The following is a 24,910-nucleotide window of genomic DNA, read 5'->3' on the forward strand; positions in this document are numbered from 1 at the left end:
TAAAATACCTAGTTGAGACGTCGATGATGCCTAAGTATGGCACCGATAACAAACCAAACCCCGAATATTGCATAATTCTGAAATGTGTTGAATGGCGAGGTTGAATGACGAAGGTAAAGTTGAGTTGACACTTAATGACGTGACAAATGATATGAATGACCCATACCCTTTAACCTTGTGATTTTCCAATTAAAACAAGATTCTCATGCCACCTAATCATCCATGTCCGCTTTCAAAACTAACCAAATTAATAGCATACGGAGTGGAAGCTGCAGAAGCCGAGTGAATACCTCACAATCGGGTAGTAGAAACCAGAGTGTGCGCGGGAGGCCGGGAACCCGATAGAAACCGAATGGCCTAAACCGAGGGTGTCCCTAACAGAAAGAAAGCAAAGCACAATACACAGTCGAATTGAAATTGAAAGTATGTCATTAAGCAGTTTCAAGGAGATTTTGAAGCCATGTTCTTACCGATCACAATCGCAATCACAATCACAATCACAATCACACCCTTCGACTTCATACTACTCACAAACTACTTCAAATAATACTCTAAACCCTAGAAAGCCTCCCAAATCTTCGCTGTCTCAGCAACTCTTACGTCTCGAAGATGATTACAATTCTTTGCTTCCTTCAACCGAAATTAATAGTCAACGGAACCATCGCCCGGATGTTATCGTCCAACGAAAATTCGATGATGATGATGTTCAATTAAAAGAAGAAGATGATGATATCGGACGTAGGTTCGAAACATTTGATCCAACCGGACCTTATGAACCGTTGGTTCTTTCAACATCCCCTTCAGTGCAGGTCAATTATGCCCTAATTTAAGATTATTTTAAATCTAAATTATTATGATTAACCCGAATAGTATTTTTAAACTGGTTATGCTGAATTTAAGCTGGAATGATCACTCTGTATTGTATGTATATCCAATACCCTGTTATTGTTACTTGTGGAATTTATTTATTCTTTGGAAAATGATTAAACTTTCTTGTATTCGATAGGGAAAAAAAACAACTTATGGCCTAAGTATATCAAGTGTTTATTTTGTATATACCTTATGTAAATCTAGCAGATGCTATGATAAACGTAAATTGTGAGCGGGCTTGGTTCACTCCATTTCCACCTCACAGAAGCCACGGGATTCATAGTTGTTTTAGAGTTGAATAAGATTTGTACCATGTACACTTAATGATCTAAATTGCGTTGGGATTCTTTAGCAGATCTTTAAGGGAATTTGGATAGGTTTTTGGTTCACTTACAAAGCATCGCTTGAGTAAATATATATGAACACACACACACACATATGTATGAATGGTTGTATTTATATGTAACACTTAAGCATACAAATTGGAGGTGTAATCATACGATTTTCTACCATTTTAGAATCTAGTCTACTACTTCATTTTTTGGCCTTAATTTTCCATCTTGACATTTCTCCATGTAGATATCATTTAATTGTCTGTAGATGATTTCTCACCTGACAACACGCTCATTGCAGGTGCCTGCCTCCATAAATTGCAGGCTGTTAGAACATCAAAGAGAAGGAGTGAAGTTTCTGTACAATTTGTACAAGAAAAACTGTGGGGGCATTCTTGGAGATGACATGTCAGCGCTTCTTTATTTACCTAAACTTTTTGTTAATCTTCCATGCTCTGATTAAAATGCCTTTCCTTGAAACTACACATGTCTTTTATCAACCTAATTATTTTCAACTTGCATTACCAATCAAGTGATCAAACAAACATGCCTGATTAATACATTTTTTAAACAAAAGTGTAAATATGATTTCTTTGATCAGGGGATTAGGGAAGACTATTCAAGCAATTGCATTTCTTTCTGCTGTTTATGAAAAAGATGGAGACATGACAAGTCCTCCAAATCTGAGAGAAGACAGCAAAGGGCCTGTGTTAATAATATGCCCGTCATCTGTAATTCAAAACTGGGAGTCTGAGTTCTCTAAATGGTCAACATTCAACGTTGCTATTTACCATGGCACGAACCGCGATACAATTATTGACAAAATTGAATCTCATGGAATTGAAATAGTTATAACCAGTTTTGACACATACAGAGTTAATGAAAAGAATCTGTCACAAATGATTAATTGGGAGATTGTGATCGTTGACGAGGCTCACCGTTTAAAAAATGAAAAATCAAAACTTTATGAAGCTTGTTTAAGCATCAAAACTCGGAAACGGTATGGTCTAACCGGCACCATAATGCAAAACAAAATCATGGAATTATTCAACCTGTTTGACTGGGTTGTACCTGGAGGGTTAGGGAGCCGTGAACATTTTAGAGATTATTATGAAGAGCCGTTAAAACACGGGCAGAGATCAAGTGCACCAGAAAGATATGTTGAGATTGCTCAAAAGAGGAAGCAGCATTTGGTGTTGGTTTTGCATAAGTATTTGTTAAGGAGAACGAAAGAGGAGACAATTGGGCATCTTATGATGGGTAAGGAAGACAATGTTGTGTTTTGTGCAATGAGTGAGGTACAGAAGAGGGTTTATAGGCGGATGCTAGAAATACCAGACATTCAATGTCTTATTAATAAGGATGTTCCATGTAGTTGTGGAAGTCCTTTAAAGCAAGTGGAATGTTGTAAAAGAACAGTTCCAGATGGTGTTATTTGGCCTTATCTTCATAAAGATAATCCAGATGGTTGTGATTCTTGTCCCTTTTGTCTTGTTCTTCCTTGCCTCACAAAGCTCCAGCAGGTTTCTTTCTTTTTTATACTTATAATTTTATTAAGGATTAGCTTCATATATACCCTTACAAACTTGAAAATTTTCATATATACCCAACCAAAACTAAAAATATCAGATATTTATATGCCCAATTTTTATGAGTTTATACTTAATGATCATTCTACCCCTTTTTTTGTATTTGTTTGAAGTTTAAACCCTATTTTTTATTTGAATTTTGATTGATGTTGACAATAAGCAAGCACAATCAAATCTGTATGTGTGAATCAGATAATTAAACTTGAATCAGATAATCAGAAAGGTATAATCGCATGATAAAAAAGAGTTTGAAGTTAAATATGGGTAAAAAAACCCAAATCAAAATGGGTAAACAACAAAATTTGAAGTAAAGATGGGTATATAATATTTGAAAGTTTTAGAAAAATAAGAGTAAGATGGTCATTTATTAAATTGTTTTTATTGAATTGGGTATATTTGATATATGATACTTTTAATTTTGCATGGGTAGGTATGATATTTTCCAAGTTTGTAGGGGCATTATGAAATTGCCCCTATTATTAATTTAAGCATATATTTACACACGCGTTGCTTCTAATTGTTGAAATATTGTGTTAGATAAGCAATCATTTGGAGTTGATAAAACCAAATTCAAAAGACGAGGCAGATAAACAGAAGAAAGACATGGCTTTTGCATCAAAAGTGTTTGGTAGTGATATTGATGTGGTGGGAGGTTATGCTCAAAACGAGAGTTTTATGGGTCTGAGTGATGTTGAGCATTGTGGGAAGATGAAGGCTTTGGAAAAGCTGATGTCATCTTGGATTTTACATGGCGACAAGATTCTTCTCTTTAGTTACTCTGTCAGGTAATTTTTGTAAGGGGAAAGAGAAGGGTGCAATGGGTAAATAACTAAATATCGTATGTACCCATTTTCAAATTTATGATTTTTATAGTCTTTTAAACTTGCATTAAGATATGACAGTTTTGTGTGTAAGGAGAAAGAGAAGGGTATAAGGGTCAAATTATTAATTGTATTTAATAAAATTGGCAAACATGAATTTGTAAGTAATTGAATTGTTATATGTGATATTAAATTTTTTTATTAGGTAAATATGATAGTTTGCAAAATTCCAAGTGTATATATGAGATCTCCACGAGATTAAAATGATTATGATCTGAAGTTTAAATGAAGCATTGCAGGTCATGTGACTTTGAAATATTTGACATTGTTGTAGGATGCTGGATATACTGGAGAAGTTATTAATACGAAAAGGATACAGTTTTTCAAGACTTGACGGATCTACACCAACTGCCATGCGTCAATCTCTTGTTGACGATTTCAATTCAAGCCCAAGCAAACAGGTAAACGGAAAAATATGAGTACCAAAAACTACTTAATTACAAAAAGCAATTAAATTCAACTAAAAAAGGAGGTTTTCTGTACATTAAAATACGCTTTGGCATCTATAGCAACAAATGGAGATCCAACAATATATGTGTTCTGATTTCAGGTTTTTCTTATATCAACACGTGCTGGGGGGCTGGGACTGAATCTTGTGAGCGCCAATCGGGTAGTAATATTTGACCCAAATTGGAATCCGGCTCATGATTTGCAAGCACAGGACAGGTCATTTCGATTTGGACAAAAGCGACATGTAGTGGTTTTCCGGCTCTTAGCAGCTGGTTCTCTTGAAGAACTTGTTTACACTCGCCAGGTTTACAAACAACAGCTCTCAAATATTGCTGTTTCTGGAAAACTCGAAAAACGTTATTTTGAAGGTGTCCAGGTATATCATTAAAATCCGATTATTATCTATGATATTAGGCAACTTCTATATTAACACTACTTTGATCCAGGATTGCAAGGAGTTCCAAGGGGAGCTTTTTGGGATCAGCAACTTGTTTCGTGATCTGTCTGATAAGCTTTTCACCAGTGAGATCATTCAGTCACATGACAAGCAAGGAACAACACATGATGATCATGAACATGAGAATGAGCAAGAAGGTGGAAGACACATTTTGTCTGATTTTGGGATGTGTTTTCTACCTCCACAAGCAAGGGACAACAGCGAGCTTTTTAATAATAAAAGAATTGCCCCGGTCAGCAAAGAGTTGGGTGAGATTTTTTTTTGCTTTTACAAAATTCACCAATCGTTCTACTTGGCACTTAGTTCAATATATTTTCACTCTTAGAATACCTTTATAAGGGCAAAATACAAGAATCTATCCACCAAATCACTCCTATCTACAAAGGCTAAATGGGCTGGGTGGCCCTGAGTTTAATCACAACTCTTTGTTTCCAAAACTTTATATATCTTTGTTATAAACTTATAAAATGTAGTATGAAATATGTTCATGCAAATTATTTACAGCATTGTATGCATTAATAGAAACTTTGGATGCCAATGATTTTACTCACTATTTCTCATATTGGGTTATAAGTGAACTTTTAAACACTAGAATTCATACCCAATAATCTATAAAATAAACCATACATATACTGCTATTTATATGATTTTTTTTTAATTTTGTGAGGAAGGCAATCTCAAAGGGTCAATGTATTTGTATAATCAAATACTTATTAGTTTGTACAAATATTCTTGGTCTCGGCTTCAAAACGTTGCAAGAACACCCTAATGATTAGATATAATCTTACTTTTCTGGTATAATTTTCAGGTATTGTTTATGCTCACCGTAACGAAGATATAATAAGCCACAAACATGGGTGTGACGTTGACATGATGCAAGAGGTTCCAACGCAAATACATTCATCTTTGCCCAGACACATGGCAAAGAAGAAATACGATGAGAAAGCAAACACTTCTTTGAGGAGAGCACATAAAATAAAGCAGTTCAGGCGCCTTGCCACTTTTATGGGCATGCAAGTTGTTGAGTTTAGTAAGTGGTTTTTATCTGCAAGTTTGGTTGAGAGAGAACAGGCATTGAGAAAGTACAAAAGGCGAAGGGACCGGACATAAGTATATGACATCATGGTATGTTAATGGTCTTGTTGATTTGCTGTTATAATAGAAAGTACCATTGGTCTAGTTTTACCTTTATTTTCTGTAGGTTTATTGAGTTAGGCTGTGACCCTTAGCGTATTCAAGTAAATGTTAGGTCTGTTGCACCGGCGTCGGCTCATTTAACAAATTGGCACTAATGTATGACCTTGTTCTTAAAAAGACCTTTGGATGCATGGGGAAACGTATTAGGGTGTGTGATTCGCAGCAATCACCTGATGCGGTGGTGTTGCGACGACTGTTTCATTCTACAATTTGAACTGAAATTGCAATGAACTGAAAAGGTCAAAAGAGCTGGTTTCAAATTAGTTAATAATTTATTTTTAGAGTAGTTACCTTATTATTTAGTGTCCTACGGTTTTAGAATTTACTCCTATTAAGTACCTATACCATCTCTTAGACAAAGGGGATGCATCTTACCACCGGTATAGTTTTTGGGACTTGGGACAGTAAATAGTATCTATGATTAGTTTATAGATACTGCATGAGTCTTGGACACCTTGTGTAGCATTTCACGCCTTGGCTTTAGAACCTTAACACCTTTAGACGTGCCATGCATTTTGGGTGCGAAGCAACTTGTAAACCTGAGCAAAAAGTTTTTGGTCTATTCTTTCTTTCTATAGATTAATTGGTCTTTGTATTGAACCTAATCTCTAGAAACGAAACGTTGTTTGATTTGTCGATTTGTGAACACCAGAAAACTTGGTTCAATGATGTTAAATTTCACAAAACCCAGAAACCAATAAAAGGAGGCATACTTACAATGAAAATGGATCTAATTCGGGTCATGGGTAGGGTGCCCCCTCTTCCCAAAATCTTAAATCTATTGAAATATATGTTTGGCTGATTGATTTTACATTCAGACTGGAGCTCCATTCACTCTCATGAATCAATTATGGGAAGAATAATTACAGGGTTTAATAAATATAATGTATTTTGCAGACTCCAATTGGGATTGGGTTTATAAGATAGAGTTGAACACATGGGTGATTCTGTGTCACTTGATCAAGTTAGGTCATAATTTTGATCTAAGAGGGTTCAGGTCATTTTCGGGACCAACTATGAATACATTTAGGTCCCGTTTGTTTTTTTTAGAGATTTAAGTCTGAATCTGAATACCACATCTGAATGTTAAGAGGTGGTTCAAATGTCTGAAATCTGAATCATTAAGAGGTGGAGGCTAGAGACGAACCTCTAGTCGTCAGAGATGGAGCCTAGTCTCCGGGTTAAAAGTTAATGGAGGCCAAAGACGTTTGACCCACTAAAAGCTCTTACTGGTTCAGATGCTATTAAGACGCTGAACCTCTTAATGCCAGAAAAAAAACAAACAGCCCCACGTCTGAATACGTCTGACCGAATCAGACGTTTTCCTCTATTCAGAGAAAAGTGGCAAAAACAAACAGGGCCTTAGATAAACAGATCGTAATTGGGTTCACGAATTAACTTGTTTATTCTTATAAATTCTTAAAAAAAATATATGTTTTATACTTTTATGCCACAGTTCAAAAATAAATAAAATGAACAACTTTTATAGCTAAATATATTTTACACATATTTGTATTTTTGTTGTAAATTTGTAATTATATAGTATTGAAAAACAAGTAAAACAATTTTTCTATGTTTAACTAGTCGCACTCATATCAAAATGCAAAAACCCGTGACATGTTCAGGTTATATACATGTATAATACAGTTTTTATGTTCATGTAGGATTTGTTCAACTAACCTTCGAAGATGGACCATTTAACATTCAATTTCAACTTGTGTTTTGAAGTAGGAAATAACTTGTTGGATTTTCTATAAAACTTATGACAATACCTATACTATGGTCATGTTTCATTCACATTACTAATGCATGAATATCACGTTGTGTATGATACCACTCGTGACAGAATTGTACTAGGTTTTTATAATAGCAAGTGATTCCTTTTCATCAAATTAAATTTGAATGTGAACTTTGTCTTGCTAGTTTGGGGACATGCATTTAAAACACATGGTGTAGTTACTATGTTAGGTATTTGTACAAGGTATTAACTATTATTATTGTTATTGTAAATTAATTTCAAAGTAGGTTGAAAAAAAAGTGTTCCAAATTTTGATACAAAATTAACCCTAATTCGTAACATCTTATTATAGTATCTATTAAAAGCATGGTTTTGAAATCCATGCAAAACTATTTACATATATCACCCCATAAGTTTCAATTAGTTACACAAATAAAACTATTTTCATCTTAACAGTTTTGATCGAGATCACTGCACACTTCCTAACTCAAATCAATGTTGATTCTTATTTCTCATTTAGTCTATAAGTAAATCCAGATTACCTAACATAGCTTGTTAACACCAAGATCACCGACACAGGTTCAATTTTAACAGTTTGAGATTTATGTCAGTCAGACCAAGATAGACCGTGCATACTAAATCAACATTTTTTTCACTTTAAAGCATGTAACTATGTATATATGTATCTTAGGCATCTTGCTTATGCATCATTAAAAAAGATTTTGATAAAATTTATTAACTCTGAAAAAAATAATTTACAATCGGTGATATCGTTAACATGTCTAAACCAAACTATCAACCGGTTGGTTTAACCAACCCACCCAACTAGGTTGGTTTGCCTTGTCGAAAACAATAGTTAACCATTTGCCCTATAACTATTTTTTAAAACCGAATAAACCGGACCACAAACTCTCTAGTATAGAGATATTAGAAAGGATTCCTAGAATAGAAAATTACAAATATGGAATGAGCCGTTTTTGAAAATGAGTTTCACTCTATATTTTTTAATTAGATTTTTGCCTCGCTTTTAGTACAAAATGAGGTGACTTAACTGAAAAACTTAACGTCCGCTAATATAAAAGACCAAAAGCGAGGCGAAAATCCATTTAAAGAATATAAAGTGAAATTCATTTAAAAAAAACCATTCCATTATCTTAAATATATATAAACGAAACCTTCATTCATTCTCTCGAGCTACCAGATTGTTTTATTTGTAAATTAAGGTTTCTCATGCATTTGACCCGAATTCACGGGTATGGGTCTCAGTAAACTAAGGTAGCCCTTAAACGGGGTATAACATTTATTAAATTAAAAATTAATCTCGTCAATTATTTGATATGAAAATCTTATAAAATAGAGATATACTAAAATAAATATCTGGTCTTTAAAAAAATATATTATTTATAATTAAGAAACAAATTTATAGTAAAAAAAATAAGCGGGTTCAGTGTCTCACAAAACTCAGATAGTTTTTAAACCGAGTTATAACATCTTATTATTTGTGAAACTCTTTAATCATCAAATCCTATGTATATTATTAAACTTCTTACAATAAATAAAATTAAAATCTAAAAAGTTTTATAAATATTATAAACGAATAATGAAAACCTATAATAAGTTGAAAAAAAAACTAGTTTTTTTGAATATTCAAAAAATATATAGCCACAACGTTAAATCCCTGTTGGAACTTGGCACCTTACCAGAATAACAGAATGCATACAGCTACTTCCTCTGTACCATCAAACACCAAAATGCCTAAACCCTTACACCTCAAAAACCCACTAATCAAACTCCTTTTCATCACAATCATCTGTTCACTTTCCTACATTCTTGGATCATACAAATCCACCATCACCACAAACTGCTCAAACCCACCAAACCCAATCACCAATTTCACAACTTTAACCCACCAAACCACAAACCCACCTCCCAAATCCAAAACCCACATCAAAAAGTTCCAATTTTGCCCTCCAAATTTCACCCATTATTGCCCCTGTCAAGACCCACATAAAGAAACACTCTTTATTAATGTCAAAAAACTGTATCACCAAGAACGCCACTGTCCCACCGGTGAGATTCTCCGGTGTCTGGTGCCGGTGCCGGTGGGGTACAAGATGTTGGGTCAATTGTTGTTTGGACCAAGTGTAAGGCCCAACCCAATAATTAGGTTACATTATATTTAGTAATGTTTTGACTAGCAAGTTAGGGTTAGTCTATATAAACCGAGTTATGCTTAAACATTAGAGAGATGTGAGTTGGTGTAACCGAGTTAGGGTTCATCAAGAGTCAAACCGAGTTAGGGTTTGAGGTATTGTAATCAGTTTTTTAAGTGAGATTTTATGATTAATATAAACGAGAGTTATTTGTTTAATATCCGTGTGTTGATTATCGATACGGGACTTGAATTTGTATCAGAGCCAAGTTCAAGAAATCGATAATCGCGGTAGGCAACGGGTAGGTTGTTTGTACGGCGACAACTCGGAAACAAGTTGTTTCCAATCGGGGTGTTCTGTGCCAAAAGTTGTGAGCGCAGCGGTGATACGAGAATCGTAGATCGAACAAGGAAGGTTTAAGGTTTCTGACTTTCCGTGTTTCTATTATTGCTGCGTTCAGTTAGTTTGAATTGGACGAAGAAGATAAACAAGTTGGTTTTGTCTTTTTGGGTGAGTCTCGTGTGATCAGAAAACAAGGAACAAAAGGCTTCCCTAGTTTTGGTATTTTTTATTCTTCAAGAAGAATATAATTATAGTAATTTTACAGAAAGTCAACGTGAATTTATACATGAAGCGTGAGTATTGGTTCAGAGTTGACATATGATTTTGTGATTAATCATTAAGGTGTCAAAAAGTACCTATTGAATTTTTGAGAATTTACACAGTAGCCTTTTTGGTTTGCATATGATTCGGTTTTCGAGAGGTATTCGTAACCGGGGTTTTGCGAGCAAACGACTTTGGTTCTGAAAAGTTGTTCAGACTGAGTTGTTCGTATTTGTTCCAACGTAGTGGAGCAAGGGTGTTCGAAAACGTCAATGGCAGGTGATAAAGAAGAGCCAGTAATCCAACCCAAAGCGAGTGGGGGGATATCGTTGCAGGTTCCAAAGCTGAATGGAACTAATTACATCACATGGGCGATTGTGGTGGAAGCGATCTTGGATGATCAAGAGTTATGGGAAGTTGTTCAACCGAATGAGGGTGCGGTTATTGATGCAAAGAAAAATAAAACGGCAAGGTCGTTTTTGTTCCAAGTTATGGAAGATAATGTTCTTCTTCAGGTTTCTCAATACAAGAATGCTCGAGAAATATGGACGGATTTGAATGTCACACCCCGACCAAAGGCGGCGGAACATGCCGAGGTGTAACGATTGCCCATAAGCGCATGACACTATTTAAAGCAACAATATTTAACAAACTCATTTCATTTCACAACATCGAAAATGTCACATAACCAAATATTCATAAGTCAAATACAACAAAATATAGCAAAATATAGCAAATCAAATATTGTTCATTTTTGCTAATATTCTAACGGTATTTGTGTCATTTTCTTCACCGAACTTCATAATCAACCTAGATGCAAACATGTAACATTTCATAAAATAAAGTTGTCAACACAAAGGTTGGTGAGCAATTCATAAGTTTGAACAATAGATATATAGTATGAAAAGCCACAAAACTAGTATACAAAACCATAAATAATAGCTATAAACTTGGATAAATTGACAATCGCTAATAGAATTACGTTAGCGCCACATAGCTACAAGGGATTGCCAAGTAGTCTAGGATTTAATAGAATATCGTTAATTGCATTACGTTAACGACACCTTGCTACAAGGGGATGCCAAGTAGTCTAGGATTTATAGATTCCACCAACCGAAAGCGATAAACACATAGGCATATAAGCATAGAACACCAAATCGTGCAATTATTCAAGTAAAGTATACAACAACGTTTGTGGTTTAAGACTCAAGTATAAAGCATTTGATTTGAATAAGTATGAAATGTCACCCCAAAACAAAAGATAGAAAACGGGGTATGAAGTTACTCACGTTCAAGTATAAAACTTGATCGGTAAAAGATGAATAACCGGATGGATGAAGTTTAACGAGCAAGGCCTAAATGACAATAAAATCTTGGATTTAGAATGGTTGTCTTGAAGATCTTTAAATAAAATAATTGTTGCAAAAAGTAAACAATTAAAGTTCAAGGTTTAAAATGTAACTATTTAAGAATTTATAATAACAATCCTTTAAAAATGTAAGTTTGCTCGAAACCGGGTTAAAGTATCTAACCTTTATATTTACTTAACCAATGTTAAGTAATAAGGTGGGAAAAATGCTAAAATGCAAGTTCTTTTGGGACAAAGATACTAAAACGGGTTTTTAACGAGTGTTCGGGTTGTCGATTTGGGTCTTGACAAATGGTCAAACCCAAAGTCAACTTTCCAACATATTAATTGTTATGAGATAACTCATTAAAATATACTAACACTTAACCAAGTATGTAGATCTATTGTTTAGAACTAACAACGCACGTTAAGCGAGTGTTCGGTTTTGTCGGTCCAAACTATGTGATGAGATCAAGTTGGATCCAACAATTCCAAGTACTTAAGAAAATAATTAAAATCAGTTTGTAAAATATTTTTAAAGAAATATACAAGTCTTGATAGCTAAAAACACACTTGTGTGTCTTAAGCGAGTAAAAGTCGGTATAGTTCGGTTTGGTTCGGTCTCCATCTCACAAATAGTTCATAGATAGTTTCTACATGCCCAAATATTATAGAACTTGTATATTGGTTTATAAATGAAGAAAACTTAAATTTTACAACTAAAAAGTTAACTACAAGTCTTTTAAGCAAAAGTTTCGGTTTAGTTCGGTTTCCATCTCCTAACGAGTTCATAGATGGATTCCATATGCTTAATATCAAAGAACTTGTAAAATTGATTTTTGAAACTCAAATCTAGCAATAAACATGTTTAAACAACTATTTTAACAAAACTAGTAAACAAAAGTTCGGTTTCCGGTTTGGACTAGTTTCGGTTAAACCGAGGTTAGTCTTATACAAACCCACACCATGGAACTTGTAAATAAGATGAACAAACTAAAAGGGTTAGAATTTAGTCATAAGTGATATGTATAATAAGTTATGTGTGTGTGTGTATATATATCAAGAACACGAAGTCCTCTATGAAGCCTTGTCTTATGACATTCAAAACTTAACCAACCAGAGTCGGTGAAGTAACAAATAAAGGAAACAAGGGGTGTGTATTATATATATGTTGTACCACCATATTCAAGTGTTAGTAATATTAGATGAACAAGTTAAAATGAAATACTATAGTTAGTTGACCTTAAGAAATCAAAATAACAAAATGTTGAAGATGAATACTTGGATTTGAGAGAGATTTTGGAGAAGATGAACAACCAAAATGGTGTATGGAGCCTTGCTTTTATAATGGTAAGAGTATGGTTCATACAAATAGGGTAAAGATGCATGTGATGGTTGAAATGGTCAAACAAGTTTTTGGTAATTGGCAATAATAGTCCCCAAAGTTTGGTTTAAGTCATTTTAAGGAGTTTTAAGGACCAAAAAGAATGTTTTCAAGACCCAACAAGTGTAAAACAATATTGTAACATAAAATCCATCATTTTGATTATATCATAAGCTTTGGTTTACAAAATGGGTCGGTTTACATGATAAACGAATACAAAAACGAATACAAACGAGACCCGAAATTGACGAATGTCACATTGAAGGCACGGTTTGTTGGGGCCGAGCGAGTCCTAAAGGCTCGACTACTGACGTTGAAAAGTGAATTTGAGAAACTCAAGATGGCAGAAAACGAGACTGTTGATCAGTTTGCGGGAAAAATAACCGGTATGGTTTCAAAGGCAACGGGTCTTGGTCACATATTCGAGCAAGATGTATTGGTGAAAAAGTTACTTGACGTGGTTCCAGACAAATACTTCAACTTGGTAGCCTCAATCGAGCAAACGGTTGATATTGATAGTGTGAGGTTGAAGATGTTGTTGGAAGACTTAAGGCGTTTGAGGAACGTCTACCAGGGAGAGAACGCGCTTCAAATTTACAAGGTCAGTTACTTTTCAATCGGTCGGAAAGTAGTTACAAAGGTAAGTCGTATGATCAGTCCGGTAGCCGAGGTAAGGGTTGGCCGAGTTCACAGGGATGTGGAAAAGGTCGGGAAACCGGAGGTTAAGACCGAGAGGATGAGGATCAAGATAGTTGTGAAAACCGAGATGGTCAACATCGTGGGTCAAGGTTTACAGGTCAAAGAAAGGATCGTCAATGGAGAAGAAAGGATATGTCACAGGTTCAGTGTTTCCGTTGTGATGAGTTCGGTCACTTTGCGTCTACGTGTCCGGAACATATGAAGAAAAAGGAAGAATCTAACCTGAACAAAATAGATGATTTTGATCCAAGCTTATTTATGATAAAAGGTGATCAGAAAACGGTTTTTCTGAATGAAGATGGTGTGATTCCAAAGCGTTTCGAAACCGAGCCGATGGAGAAAGATGTTTGGTATCTCGACAACGGAGTATCGAATCACATGACGGGTTATAAAGCGTATTTTTATGAATTGAATGAACAAGTCACGGGAACGGTGAAGTTCGGAGATGAATCTTGTATTGATATTCGGGGAAAAGGGTCGGTCTTAATTGAAGGAAAAACGGGGAAGCAACGTTTGTTGACCGATGTCTACTACATTCCGAGCTTTCAGTGCAATATCATAAGTCTTGGTCAAGCAACGGAAAGTGGATGCGAAATTCACATGAAACATGATTTGCTAACCATGAAAGATGATACAGATAAGCTTTTGATAAAGGTGACAAGGACCAAGAATCGATCATACAAGATTAGTCTCAAGATAACAAGTCCCGGTAAACGAACTATCATTGGAATGAAGAATTTTGCAGGTAGGGATATTCAAAGTATTGGACTGAAAGAAGACAAGCCGGTTACGAGTCAGATTACAGTTAAAGATCCAAGTTCCAAAATTCAAAGTCCAAAGAAGAGTGTTCAAGAAACTAAACGCGTGGTCAAGAAAGTGATTCAAGCCCAAGGGAAGGCGTCTAATGATCAAACGAAGTAAGTGTGTCTTCTAACCAAGTGGAGCCGAAAGTACATTGCAAGAGATCATGAAAAGCCTCGGGAGAATCAAGTAAAGGATGACAAGCGTGAAGTTGAAGACCCGCCAATTTCGAGTAGGAAATTAGGGGGTGAGTCGGGTGACTCGGGTACAACAATTGCAGGGGTGATTGTTGGGTCAATTGTTGTTTGGACCAAGTGTAAGGCCCAACCCAATAATTAGGTTACATTATATTTGGTAATGTCTTGACTAGCAAGTTAGGGTTAGTCTATATAAACCGAGTTATGGTTAGACATTAGAGAGAGGTGAGTTGGTGTAACCGAGTTAGGGTTCATCAAGAGTCAAACCGAGTTAGGGTTTGAGGTATTGTAATCAGTTTTTTAAGTGAGATTTTCTGATTAATATAAACGAGAGTTATTCGTTTAATATCCGTGTGTTGATTATCGATACGGGACTTGACAAGAAGCCGTTCCGGTGGCCGGAGAGTAGGTCAGAAGCTTGGTTTAGTAATGTGCCGTTTAAGACGTTGACAGAGTTAAAGAAGAAGCAAAACTGGGTGAAAGTGGTGGGTGATCGGTTGGTATTTCCGGGCGGTGGGACTAGTTTTAAGGAAGGGGTGAAGGGTTATGTTGAAATGTTGAAGGTGGTGCCTTTAGAATCTGGGGTCATTAGGACAGTTCTTGATACTGGCTGTGGGCCTGTGGGGTGAGTAAACCAAAATGGTCATTTTATCGACAACATTCGACGACTAACTCATTCAAATCAAAATTCCCAAAAATGACCACTTTCTAAACTATCGGATCCAATATATTAGAATTGACATCCAACAAATCAATTTGACAACCTTCCGTATTTTAACCAACCACATCTAGACACATAGGCCTCATATCTATCCTGACGGGGCCAACGGAATAATATTACGTACGAAAATGAAGCCCGGCGGAATAGATTTATGGCCGACCGTTTAAGTGTATATGTGTCTATGTGTGGTGTGTTCAAATACGAAACGGTATCAAATAGATTTGTCGGATGTCAGTTCTAATATGTTGGACCCGGCAATTTAGAAAGTGGCCATTTTGGGTTGTGTGGGTTAGTCAAGGAATGCTGTTGGTACTTGATAAAAAGGGCATTTTTGTCATTATCCCTTTATTAATTGGTTGACAACTAGTAATTTGACTGCTAAAAAATGCCAAATTTGACGTTCACAAAGAATAAATGCAACAAGTATTGTTACCCGTGCTTCGTGGCGTGGGCTAAAGTGAACCGCTACATTAGAATGCTAACTAGCAACGAGCTGCGCTGCGCTGCTAGTAAAACCAAGTCGTTTAAAACAAGTTGGCCCGGTTTGACCTAAACACTTTCTAACCGGTTTGAGCTTAATATTATTACTAAATTTAGTTTTTTTTTTAATAATTTAATTTAGAAGGTTGTACATAAGAAGGCAATATTGTTAAGGATACCTTTGACTGTTTTCTGTTATTCTAAGTTTTTAGTTCTAGTCCATTAGTCTAGGGCTCGTTTATAACCATTTCGAGCCGGCTCAACTCGTTCATCTTTACGAGTTGAATTGTTGAGCTCACACCAACCTGTTTGTTTTAAAAATATGTATTTTTACACATATAAACAAAAATAGTATTTTTAACATACATAATATAGAAATTATAACATACATATATTAAAATTTGAATTTGTGCTTCAACTTAAACGAGCCTGTGTACCTTGGCTTAGGCTCAGCTCGTTTACAAACTAGCCTTCGAGCAAGCCATGAGATTTTTGAACAACCCTATTCTGGATTAACATATTCATAACTCATAAGTAAACGAGTTGAAATTATCATATGTTTGTTAATATTATTGTCTAAATTACGTGTTCGTTAACATTATGGTTTAAAGTTTAAACTTTAAACAATGGTAGGTTGCAAGCTTTGGAGATTCTTTATTGGATTACAACATCATAACAATGTCTATAGCTCCAAGAGATGTACATGAAGCTCAAGTGCAATTTGCCCTAGAAAGAGGTCTTCCTGCCATGCTTGGTGTTCTTAGCACCTATAGACTACCCTACCCGTCTAGGTCATTCGACATGGCTCATTGCTCGCGTTGCCTTGTACCGTGGACCGAATACGGTATACATTAAATTAACCAATAAATTAGAAAATTTTATCTTTTTTTTTTTTCATATTTTATCTTCTAGAGTATGCATGCTATATAAACTAAGGTGGTAAAATAATTGGTTGGGTAACGGGTCAAACAGGTTCTGGTCAAAACGGGTATTGTCAAACAGGTTGTGTCGAGTTGACCCGAGAGGTTTTTGTTCCAAAGTAATTACCTTTTGTATTCACTTTTATCTTCCAGTGTATGCATGCTATATAAACTAAAGTAGTAATATGATCAGTTGGGTTACTTGGGTAATGGGTCAAACGGGTTCTGGTCAAAAAGGGTAATTCTGGTACGGGTCAACGAAGTCTTGTTGAGTTGACCCGAAAGTTTTTCTTCTATAAGTAATGACCTTTTTTTTTCATTTTTATCTTTTAAAGTATGCATGCTATATAAACTAAGGTGGTAAAATGAATCAGTTGGGTAAATGGGTCAAATGGGTTCAGGTCAAAGCGAGTAGCTTTGGTACGGGTCAAACAAGTTGTGTTGAGTTGACCCGAAAGGTTTTTCTTTCAAAAGTAGTGAGATTCTGTGTTGCTAGATGGGTTTATAGCTAAATGGAAATTCTTGATTTTGTGGGGTCAGATGGGCTGTATCTAATAGAAATCGACCGTATATTGCGTCCTGGTGGTTATTGGTTGTTGGCGGGCCCACCTATTAACTGGACAGCCAAATACTTAGTCCCGGATGGAACCACCAAGGATCCTAAAAAAGAGCTGGCCCGTTTAGAGGATCTTGGTAAACGGTTATGTTGGAGAAAACTTAAAGGAACAGGCCCGATTGCAGTGTGGCAGAAACCTATCAACCATATCGAATGCAAGAAAAAACATTCAAAATCAAAATTTCAGAAATTTTGTGACGAAAATGATGACCAAGATGATGGTTGGTACAAAAAAATGGATACATGCATAACTCCTTTAGTTCAAGTTGAACACATGCAAGATGTTTCAGGGGGTGTTCTTGAAAAGTGGCCCAAAAGGTTGAATAATATTCCACCTAGAATCGAGTCAACTCCGGGTTTAACAAGTCAAGATTTTGTTGATGATAATCTGATGTGGCAAAAGAGAGTTGCTACATACGCGAACATGTTAAAATCTTTATCGAGTGGTGGGTATAGAAACGTTATGGATATGAATGCAGGGTTTGGTGGATTTGCAGCTTCGCTTTCAAAGTATCCGGTTTGGGTCATGAATGTTGTTCCTCATGATGCAAATTATAAAGCACTTGGTGTTATCTATGAGCGCGGTTTGATTGGAACTTACATGAACTGGTTCGTTATTTTTATTTCTATGTGTGGTTGACTTTTGGTGTTTGTTGACTCATGGATTGTTGGTTACAGGTGTGAACCGTTTTCGACATATCCTAGATCATATGACTTGATACACGCGAACAATGTGTTTAGTTTGTACATGAACAAGTAAGCCATTTCGTTATGTGTTTAAAATTAAGTCAACTAAAGCTCAAGCTCGGTTCAGGCTCAACTTGTTTATTATTTACTAACAAATTTATATTAATTTATAGTCATATTATATATATAACATGATATTATTCAGTTATTATTATCATAAATTTATATGATATGATACTTATTGCTAAATATATTAAATAACTTTTTAGTATTAATAGGCCCGTCTAGGCTCACAAGCCGTCTCGAGCTCAAGCTCGTTTAAGCTTGGCTCTATTCGAGCTATAAACGAGCTGAACTTGAGTAGCTCACGAGCGGCTTGGCTCAGTATAGTTTAGTTGTTTAGGTCGTGCTATGGTAAAACAATATGGATGAGACATAAACCCCACAACTAATTCAGGTCATTTGTTTTGTGTTGATAACAGGTGTGACATTGTTGACATATTCATTGTGGTGTGCAGGATTATTCGGCCTCAGGGGACGATAATAATAGCAGATTATGAAGACATTATTGTAAAGATAAAAAGCCATATGGATCAAATGAGGTGGCAAACTCGATTATTAGACACCGAAGCGGGCCCCTCTGGCCCGCGAAAGCTGCTTTTTCTTGACATCTGAAGATAAGTATTTAGCAGTTAGCAGCATATTATGTAACCTCACATATGCATGGAGAAGTAGCTTAGCGGGTTGATATGGGTTGTGTTATATTTGTAACGTGTTAAGTTTGTATCTATAACGTGTCAACTAATGACATTACTTTATTTTTGAAAATGTTATAGTTAAACATAACAAGTCTATGATTATGATTAAGCTCCCTACGAGTTTTAAAGGACAATACTTTTTTATACTACCTGTACGCCTAACTATGGCCATGAGTTTGGGTTTCCCACCATAATTGCATGCAAGGTCCATACCGTTTGGCCCACAATAGCACACCCATGCTCCCGTGCTCTTTTCTTTGCCCATTCCTCCAACTCCTCACGAGAACCAAAAAGCTGAAACAATTATAAGGTCATAAAACGTGTTAAAAAACAATAATAATATAATAAACTAAACAAAGCATATGGTGTCATACATTATCCGTTTTATACGAAACTGTCGCCTCGCGTATGTAATCATCATTAGCTTTGTTCCCAGATAGATGTACGGAGGACTCGTTGTCTGAGCCGTCAGTCTCTTGACAGGTATCACGAACGTAATTCGGTTATGCTTGTGGCTGGTTCGACTCTTCTACTGGTAGGTGGTACGGATGCTGACTACCGTAATACGGCTGCTCTATGGGAAACTAGCATGAAGGCTGAGTAATGTAATACGGATTTTAAGGTAACCGGTACGAGAGCTGACCATAAGGTTGTTCTGGCTGTGACCGGTACGACAGTTGACCCTCGTACGCATTTGATGTGTTGTTTCCCTCCACACACGAAGGGTGACTATCGTATACGAAATTCGGTAAGACCGATTGCTACTGTTCATTATGATATGCAATCCTCGGCTCCTCATTCAAATTGGGAATATTCGACTCCGAAAACATAGAGTCCCACCAAGACATAATTTGCCTTTTACGGTGAAAATGGTACGTGAAAATGAGGGTTTTTTTTCCGCCGAGCTGTGTTCATGTGTGCGTGTGTGAAAAGTACGAATAGCCTTATCCGTGGCTATATGGTACGAGTGGCAATTGATTTGATATATGTAGGTTGTCGTGTACCATATCCGCCACGGATGGGTCTATACGTGACCCTGAGGGTCAACGACGGCCCGCGAGAATCAAATCAGGTGTCAACTCGTACCTTATACGTCACAAATAGGGCTATCCTTGGCGTATAAGGTACAACATAAAAAAAAGACCCCTCAATATGCGGCGCATTGAGTGGTGCATGCTAATTTTCTCCCGATGTCCCTAGCGAACCTATGAGCTTATTTCATACTATGCATACATGTTTAAGTTTTAAAATTTGACGACTTGAAATGTGTATAGCGCTTCCGTCGACTCTAAACGAAAATAAATAAAGAGGATGAAACTTGATACGATCCATTTATTTATGTAATCAAACTAAAATCTTAGCCAAGCTTCACTCCAATCTTTACATTAAATATACGTTTAATTTACATTCTTTTTATAAGCAGAATGTGTTAGTAACTATTATCATTTCATAAACTTGAGACATGTTATATATGCAAACTATAAAGCCAGTCAAGGTTGTCGCTTAACCCAGAGAAATGTATATGTTTTACGCAGAGCGATTTTTTGAGCCTAGGCTTGATAAAAGTAACTGCACTGTTATTTGTTCGTCATGTAGTGATCGTCACATGCCATCCTATGTGAGGTGGTTAGTCTAGTTTATGGTGTTTGTATTAAGGGATCACTTTCATACAAACACACTACACACCACCGTTTCCAAGGTTTCAGGGTACAATTAATGTTGCCTCCTTATTATGTTTCGACTTCCTAAAGCTGACAATCCGAATCTTAGGAGTCGTTGATTACCATGTAAATCCAAACCAAATCGACAAAGAAAGCCATACAAGTTGAGCGAACTAGATACAGAAAGACTAAGAAAAGTTTACTTTTCAAATACAATAAACTAAAGGCTAGCTCAGCCCATTCATCGACTATCAACAGCTCCTAGATATCATAATCATATATTTGAACATCAAACAAGTAGTTTTCAGCCGATCTTAGTAGACCCAAATGAGATTGATTATGAAGAACACATTGAAATTCTTTGCTTTGTGAGCAACTGCTTTAGCTGTCTTATCAAGTGAGGGTTTGAGCACATGTAGTCCTGGAATGATTTCCTTAAGTTTCCCAATATCTTCAAATGTTCCTCATCATTATCGTTGTTAAGCAAATCCGTGAAAAGCTTTTTCCAAAGATCCACTTTTTGGTATCTGTAAAACATGAACCCAAGTTGGTGAAATTTGAGGCGGTTAGTAACCAACAGTTAAAACTTAAAATGTATGTCATAAATACCGTTTGAAAGGCACTTTGGGTAAATACGAATAGCCATCAGGAGAGGGTTTCTTGTCAATCTCCATATACGTATTATGAAGCATCAGATGAACAATAACACAAAGCCCATAAGTATCAACCTAACAAAAAATCAACTCAAATTAGTCAGCATGGAAGTCAAAATTAGACAACGTGGTGAAACATTGAACAACATGCCTGATATGTCCATGGCTTATTCTCTTGCATTTGTACACAACGAAAACCAGACGTTCGACAATCTCCATTAAACTTTACATTGTTGGGAAATAGTTGCATGTCTATTCCTCTACCCCAATCAACAAGACAAAGTCCCTGCCAAATGTACCAGTCAAAATAATGTCTACTTCAACAAGTTCAGATAAACCTACATACCTGTTCATGCCAAGGACCACTACGAGTCTCGAATCCATCTTCACTTAGATCACCCCTGCCAGAAGTAACAGATGTTTAAGCAAAAAACAAAACATGATGTAATTTGGTGGTGGTACAGGTATTCTATAACTTGGTTTACCTTGCATAACGCATCAAGAGATTATCAGGCTTAAAATCACCATGAATAATGCCATTACCATGTAACGTTTCAAGCATTGAGAGCATCTCAATTGTGTAATGTATACACAAAACTTCATCCATTGACACACCCGTACACACGTTGGTGTTTATGGCATCCTGGGAAACGATTGGTGCAAAAGTTTAAGGGAAAATAGAGAAAAATTAGCTTGAACATAACTCCTAAACTTACCAGGAGCGTCCCATGTGCTAGAAAATCTGAAACAAGAATGCTGTAGTCTGAATAGAGGTGCAAGCTATGAGCATATCCAAAGCATATTCTCTGCAGAGAAACAATTAGCAGTTGCTTAGCAAACAAGTGAAACAAACTTAAATTATGTTTTTGGACAATTTCACATATACCCTTAAAACTTGCAATGATCATATTTGCCCATTAAATGAAACTATTATGCACTTAAAGTTTCATATTTACCCATTTAATTATGAGAATAGGCATATTTTATATTATCATTTTTTGTTGGGTAAATATATATTACTCAAGTTTTGAGGTGCATATATGAAATTACCCATGTCTATTTTGGATGTGCAACTTCCTAAATCATCTCATTATAAAAATAGAATCGGATCTTTTAAAACAGTATAGCTTTTGACAGAATAAATGTTTTTACAAAATTCAAAGAAAAGGTTTTGACCTGTACCAGCAAGTTACCTAATATGAACCGTTACCCAATTTGCCATCTTTAATACTATAAAATACTTTGATAAGAGGAGTGCTTACTTCACTTTCTTGTATTCTGTTATCAAGTTGGCGATACATGTAGAACTCCCATGGGAATGGAGGCTTTTGTATCTGCAAAAGTCTTAAGTGTTAGAAATCATAACTTCTGGTTGTGACTTATGAAAAGAAAACAGAGATTACTTTATGTATCAATCACCTTCAAAGCAACAACTTTATCTGCATTACTGTTGACGCACGCCTTGTATACTTGTGCAAACCCACCCTTACCAGCACAACCCTTGATCTGATACTTTTCTCCGCCTATCATATTTTGTATCAGAAACATCTCAAAACAACATGTTTATGAAAGTAACATTACCTATCTCGATAATCTTATTCCTAACAGACTTGTTCAAAGATGATAATGGCACCTTCCCAGAATAACATTTGCTACTTGCATGGTATTCCTGAACATAATAATGTTAAAAAGATGACATCAAAAAAATAATAATAATAATATCAGAGAAAGAAGGTTTTACTTCGTATTTTGACATTTGACTATTCATCTTGTGCAATAGACTTTTTATAATAGAAAGTGACCACGGATTCACATGTGTATTCTCTCCATCCATCTAGAAAAATAAACTGTATGCATCAGTAGTAGTCTAGTCGGGTCTAACAATATTTCTGTCTTTAAAGGTAGGACTTTGATTATGCATCATCATCGTCATCATGTACATAAGAATCTGACTTGTGTAATTATAATTGTAAACTCATAATTACAAATAAATAATCAATCATATGAGGGATACCTTTGGAAGTGAGTGTGCGGCTACAATTGAGTGCATTCTCTCAAGAAAATATTCATGTGCCTTCTTCAACCTCCCTAGCGGTTCAGCATTCCTAAACCAGAAGTCATCAGCAATCACACCGAAACATAATAATCAAAATGAATACCAAAAGTTGAAGATTGTAAGCACCTTGAAATGCCTAACTGATACATCAAATGTGCCTCAGTCAGCATCCCCATTCCTTCCAATACCAACGCGTACGATTCGTACAGCAAAGCTTTATCCAAGCAAATTTTCAGCTGCTCAATTTCTCTGAACACAGCCTTGTGGTCTGGACTAAAATCCATCTGCAAAAACAAAAAATTTTCATTTCATGATCAAATAAATATTGAAGGGCATAATTAGGGTTGTAAAGGAACCAAACTGAACGACGCCTTGCTCATGTTCGTTCATTTAGCATTAAACTTGTTCACGAACAGTTCATGAACGCTAATTGAACGGAAACTCTTGTTCGTGTTCGTTCGTTAAGGAATTGAACTTGTTCACGAACGCAAACGAACCATGTACTGTTTAATTATATTAAAAAAAACAAGTAAACAACAACAACGTTGTAATCCAAAACATTAGACATAATCTCACCTTAATTAAATATAAGTTAAGCACTTGAGATAATAATAATAATCATAAACATAATCATCACCTAATGGTTGGTTTTATTATGATAATGTCAACGAAGCACAAGTTAGATTTTGTTGTTACTTAAAGCAAGACATTATAAAACAAATCATTAACAGAGCAAACTGAACATAAACAATAAAATTATAAAACTTAAATGTTAGTTTGGTCACAAATAAAGCATCATAAAAATATAAAACAAACCTTTAACTAACAAACACAACCAAATGAACGAAAGAAGCAAGCATTAATGAACTTATTACCAAACGTTCACGAACACAAATGTGCGAACCCAACCTCTGTTCATGTTCATCATTTAACTAAACGAACAAAATTAACGTTCGGTTCGTTTACAGCCCTGACCTAAGCATAATTAAAAATTGAAGCAAGCAGACTTATTTTTCACTTCAGCTAGAAATGTAAAACAAACAGTATTGAATAGTAATTTGGCCTACCCTAGGGTTTAATATAATATATGGAAGTAACACATACATATATAAGCCAGATCTTGAGGAATCGGATGTCGTTTCGATAAGTGGAATGATGCTTGAAGGTTTGGATACAGTGAGAGACAAGCTCGTATACATCTTGGCCGTCCGTTTTGGATAGATCTAGCTTGTCTAGGGCTTGTTTAATGGACCTGAATGAATAAACAACAAGGCAGTGAAATTAATTAATAGAATTTGGAAGTTAAAAGAGATGAGAGTGAGTTAGTTACCAGAGATGTGGTAAGAGAGGATCTTCGCCGGAGATGATGGTGTCGTTGGCCATCTGTTGTGGTCGCCGGAGATGAACAAATGGGCGGGGAAATTAATATTCGAATCAAACTATCATTTTGTAAATTACTATTATTTTATATTCATAGCAATTTCCAAAATATGTGATTGCATTTATATGGTTTTGATAAATATAAATAAAATTAACGGGCTAATTAATTCTTATAATTAGCACGTTAATAATTTGTACGTTAACTTTCCCCAGCACTTGTATGATAATTAAAGGATGAACGAGAGTGAACGATTTTTTATTCTTGTAGATCTTTATCAT

The 24,910-nt window shown here is 35.7% G+C and overlaps 3 protein-coding genes across 3 annotated transcripts; 2 read left to right on the forward strand and 1 right to left on the reverse strand.

Moving 5' to 3' along the window:
- The first annotated feature begins 397 nt into the window (after positions 1–397).
- On the forward strand, positions 398–6,254 carry LOC143605685 (switch 2-like). Its single transcript, XM_077081707.1, has 8 exons — positions 398–809; positions 1,504–1,610; positions 1,804–2,725; positions 3,329–3,576; positions 3,947–4,073; positions 4,223–4,498; positions 4,569–4,827; positions 5,388–6,254. Exons 1-8 carry the CDS (start codon positions 426–428, stop codon positions 5,687–5,689), a joined length of 2,625 nt encoding a protein of 874 aa, XP_076937822.1. The 5' UTR covers positions 398–425; the 3' UTR covers positions 5,690–6,254.
- Positions 6,255–9,265: 3,011 nt separating this feature from the next.
- On the forward strand, positions 9,266–18,853 carry LOC143605688 (putative methyltransferase PMT19). The gene is made up of 6 exons (XM_077081709.1): positions 9,266–9,623; positions 15,078–15,319; positions 16,534–16,744; positions 17,361–18,045; positions 18,115–18,192; positions 18,606–18,853. The coding sequence occupies exons 1-6, from the start codon at positions 9,266–9,268 to the stop codon at positions 18,796–18,798; spliced, it is 1,767 nt and encodes a 588-aa protein (XP_076937824.1). The 3' UTR covers positions 18,799–18,853.
- A 1,675-nt stretch (positions 18,854–20,528) lies between these two features.
- On the reverse strand, positions 20,529–24,718 carry LOC143605684 (mitotic checkpoint serine/threonine-protein kinase BUB1-like). Its single transcript, XM_077081706.1, has 14 exons — positions 24,582–24,718; positions 24,356–24,503; positions 23,378–23,535; positions 23,210–23,300; positions 22,937–23,029; positions 22,777–22,864; positions 22,615–22,718; positions 22,458–22,529; positions 21,912–22,001; positions 21,681–21,838; positions 21,542–21,596; positions 21,347–21,481; positions 21,152–21,270; positions 20,529–21,069 (listed from the first exon to the last, which is right to left on the reverse strand). Exons 1-14 carry the CDS (start codon positions 24,632–24,634, stop codon positions 20,880–20,882), a joined length of 1,554 nt encoding a protein of 517 aa, XP_076937821.1. The 5' UTR covers positions 24,635–24,718; the 3' UTR covers positions 20,529–20,879.
- Positions 24,719–24,910: the final 192 nt, after the last annotated feature.

Source organism: Bidens hawaiensis, unplaced genomic scaffold, assembly GCF_021521415.1.
Source record: "Bidens hawaiensis isolate Kalapana, Puna unplaced genomic scaffold, B.hawaiensis_p1.1 tig00070774_1, whole genome shotgun sequence".
Lineage (NCBI taxonomy): Eukaryota > Viridiplantae > Streptophyta > Magnoliopsida > Asterales > Asteraceae > Bidens > Bidens hawaiensis.

Bases quoted from the DNA above. Each gene is read 5' to 3' on its own strand.
- LOC143605685 (XM_077081707.1), top strand. From the start codon at position 426: ATGTCATTAAGCAGTTTCAAGGAGATTTTGAAGCCATGTTCTTACCGA. The intron at 810-1,503 runs GTCAATTATGCC...CGCTCATTGCAG, and splicing joins CAACATCCCCTTCAGTGCAG to GTGCCTGCCTCCATAAATTG. The intron at 3,577-3,946 runs GTAATTTTTGTA...ACATTGTTGTAG, and splicing joins CTCTTTAGTTACTCTGTCAG to GATGCTGGATATACTGGAGA.
- LOC143605688 (XM_077081709.1), top strand. From the start codon at position 9,266: ATGCCTAAACCCTTACACCTCAAAAACCCACTAATCAAACTCCTTTTC. The intron at 15,320-16,533 runs GTGGGGTGAGTA...AAACAATGGTAG, and splicing joins TTGATACTGGCTGTGGGCCT to GTTGCAAGCTTTGGAGATTC. The intron at 18,193-18,605 runs GTAAGCCATTTC...TGTTGATAACAG, and splicing joins TTTAGTTTGTACATGAACAA to GTGTGACATTGTTGACATAT.
- LOC143605684 (XM_077081706.1), bottom strand. From the start codon at position 24,634: ATGGCCAACGACACCATCATCTCCGGCGAAGATCCTCTCTTACCACAT. The intron at 21,839-21,911 runs GTAAGTTTAGGA...ATCGTTTCCCAG, and splicing joins TAGCACATGGGACGCTCCTG to GATGCCATAAACACCAACGT. The intron at 21,597-21,680 runs GTAAACCAAGTT...TACTTCTGGCAG, and splicing joins CTCTTGATGCGTTATGCAAG to GGGTGATCTAAGTGAAGATG.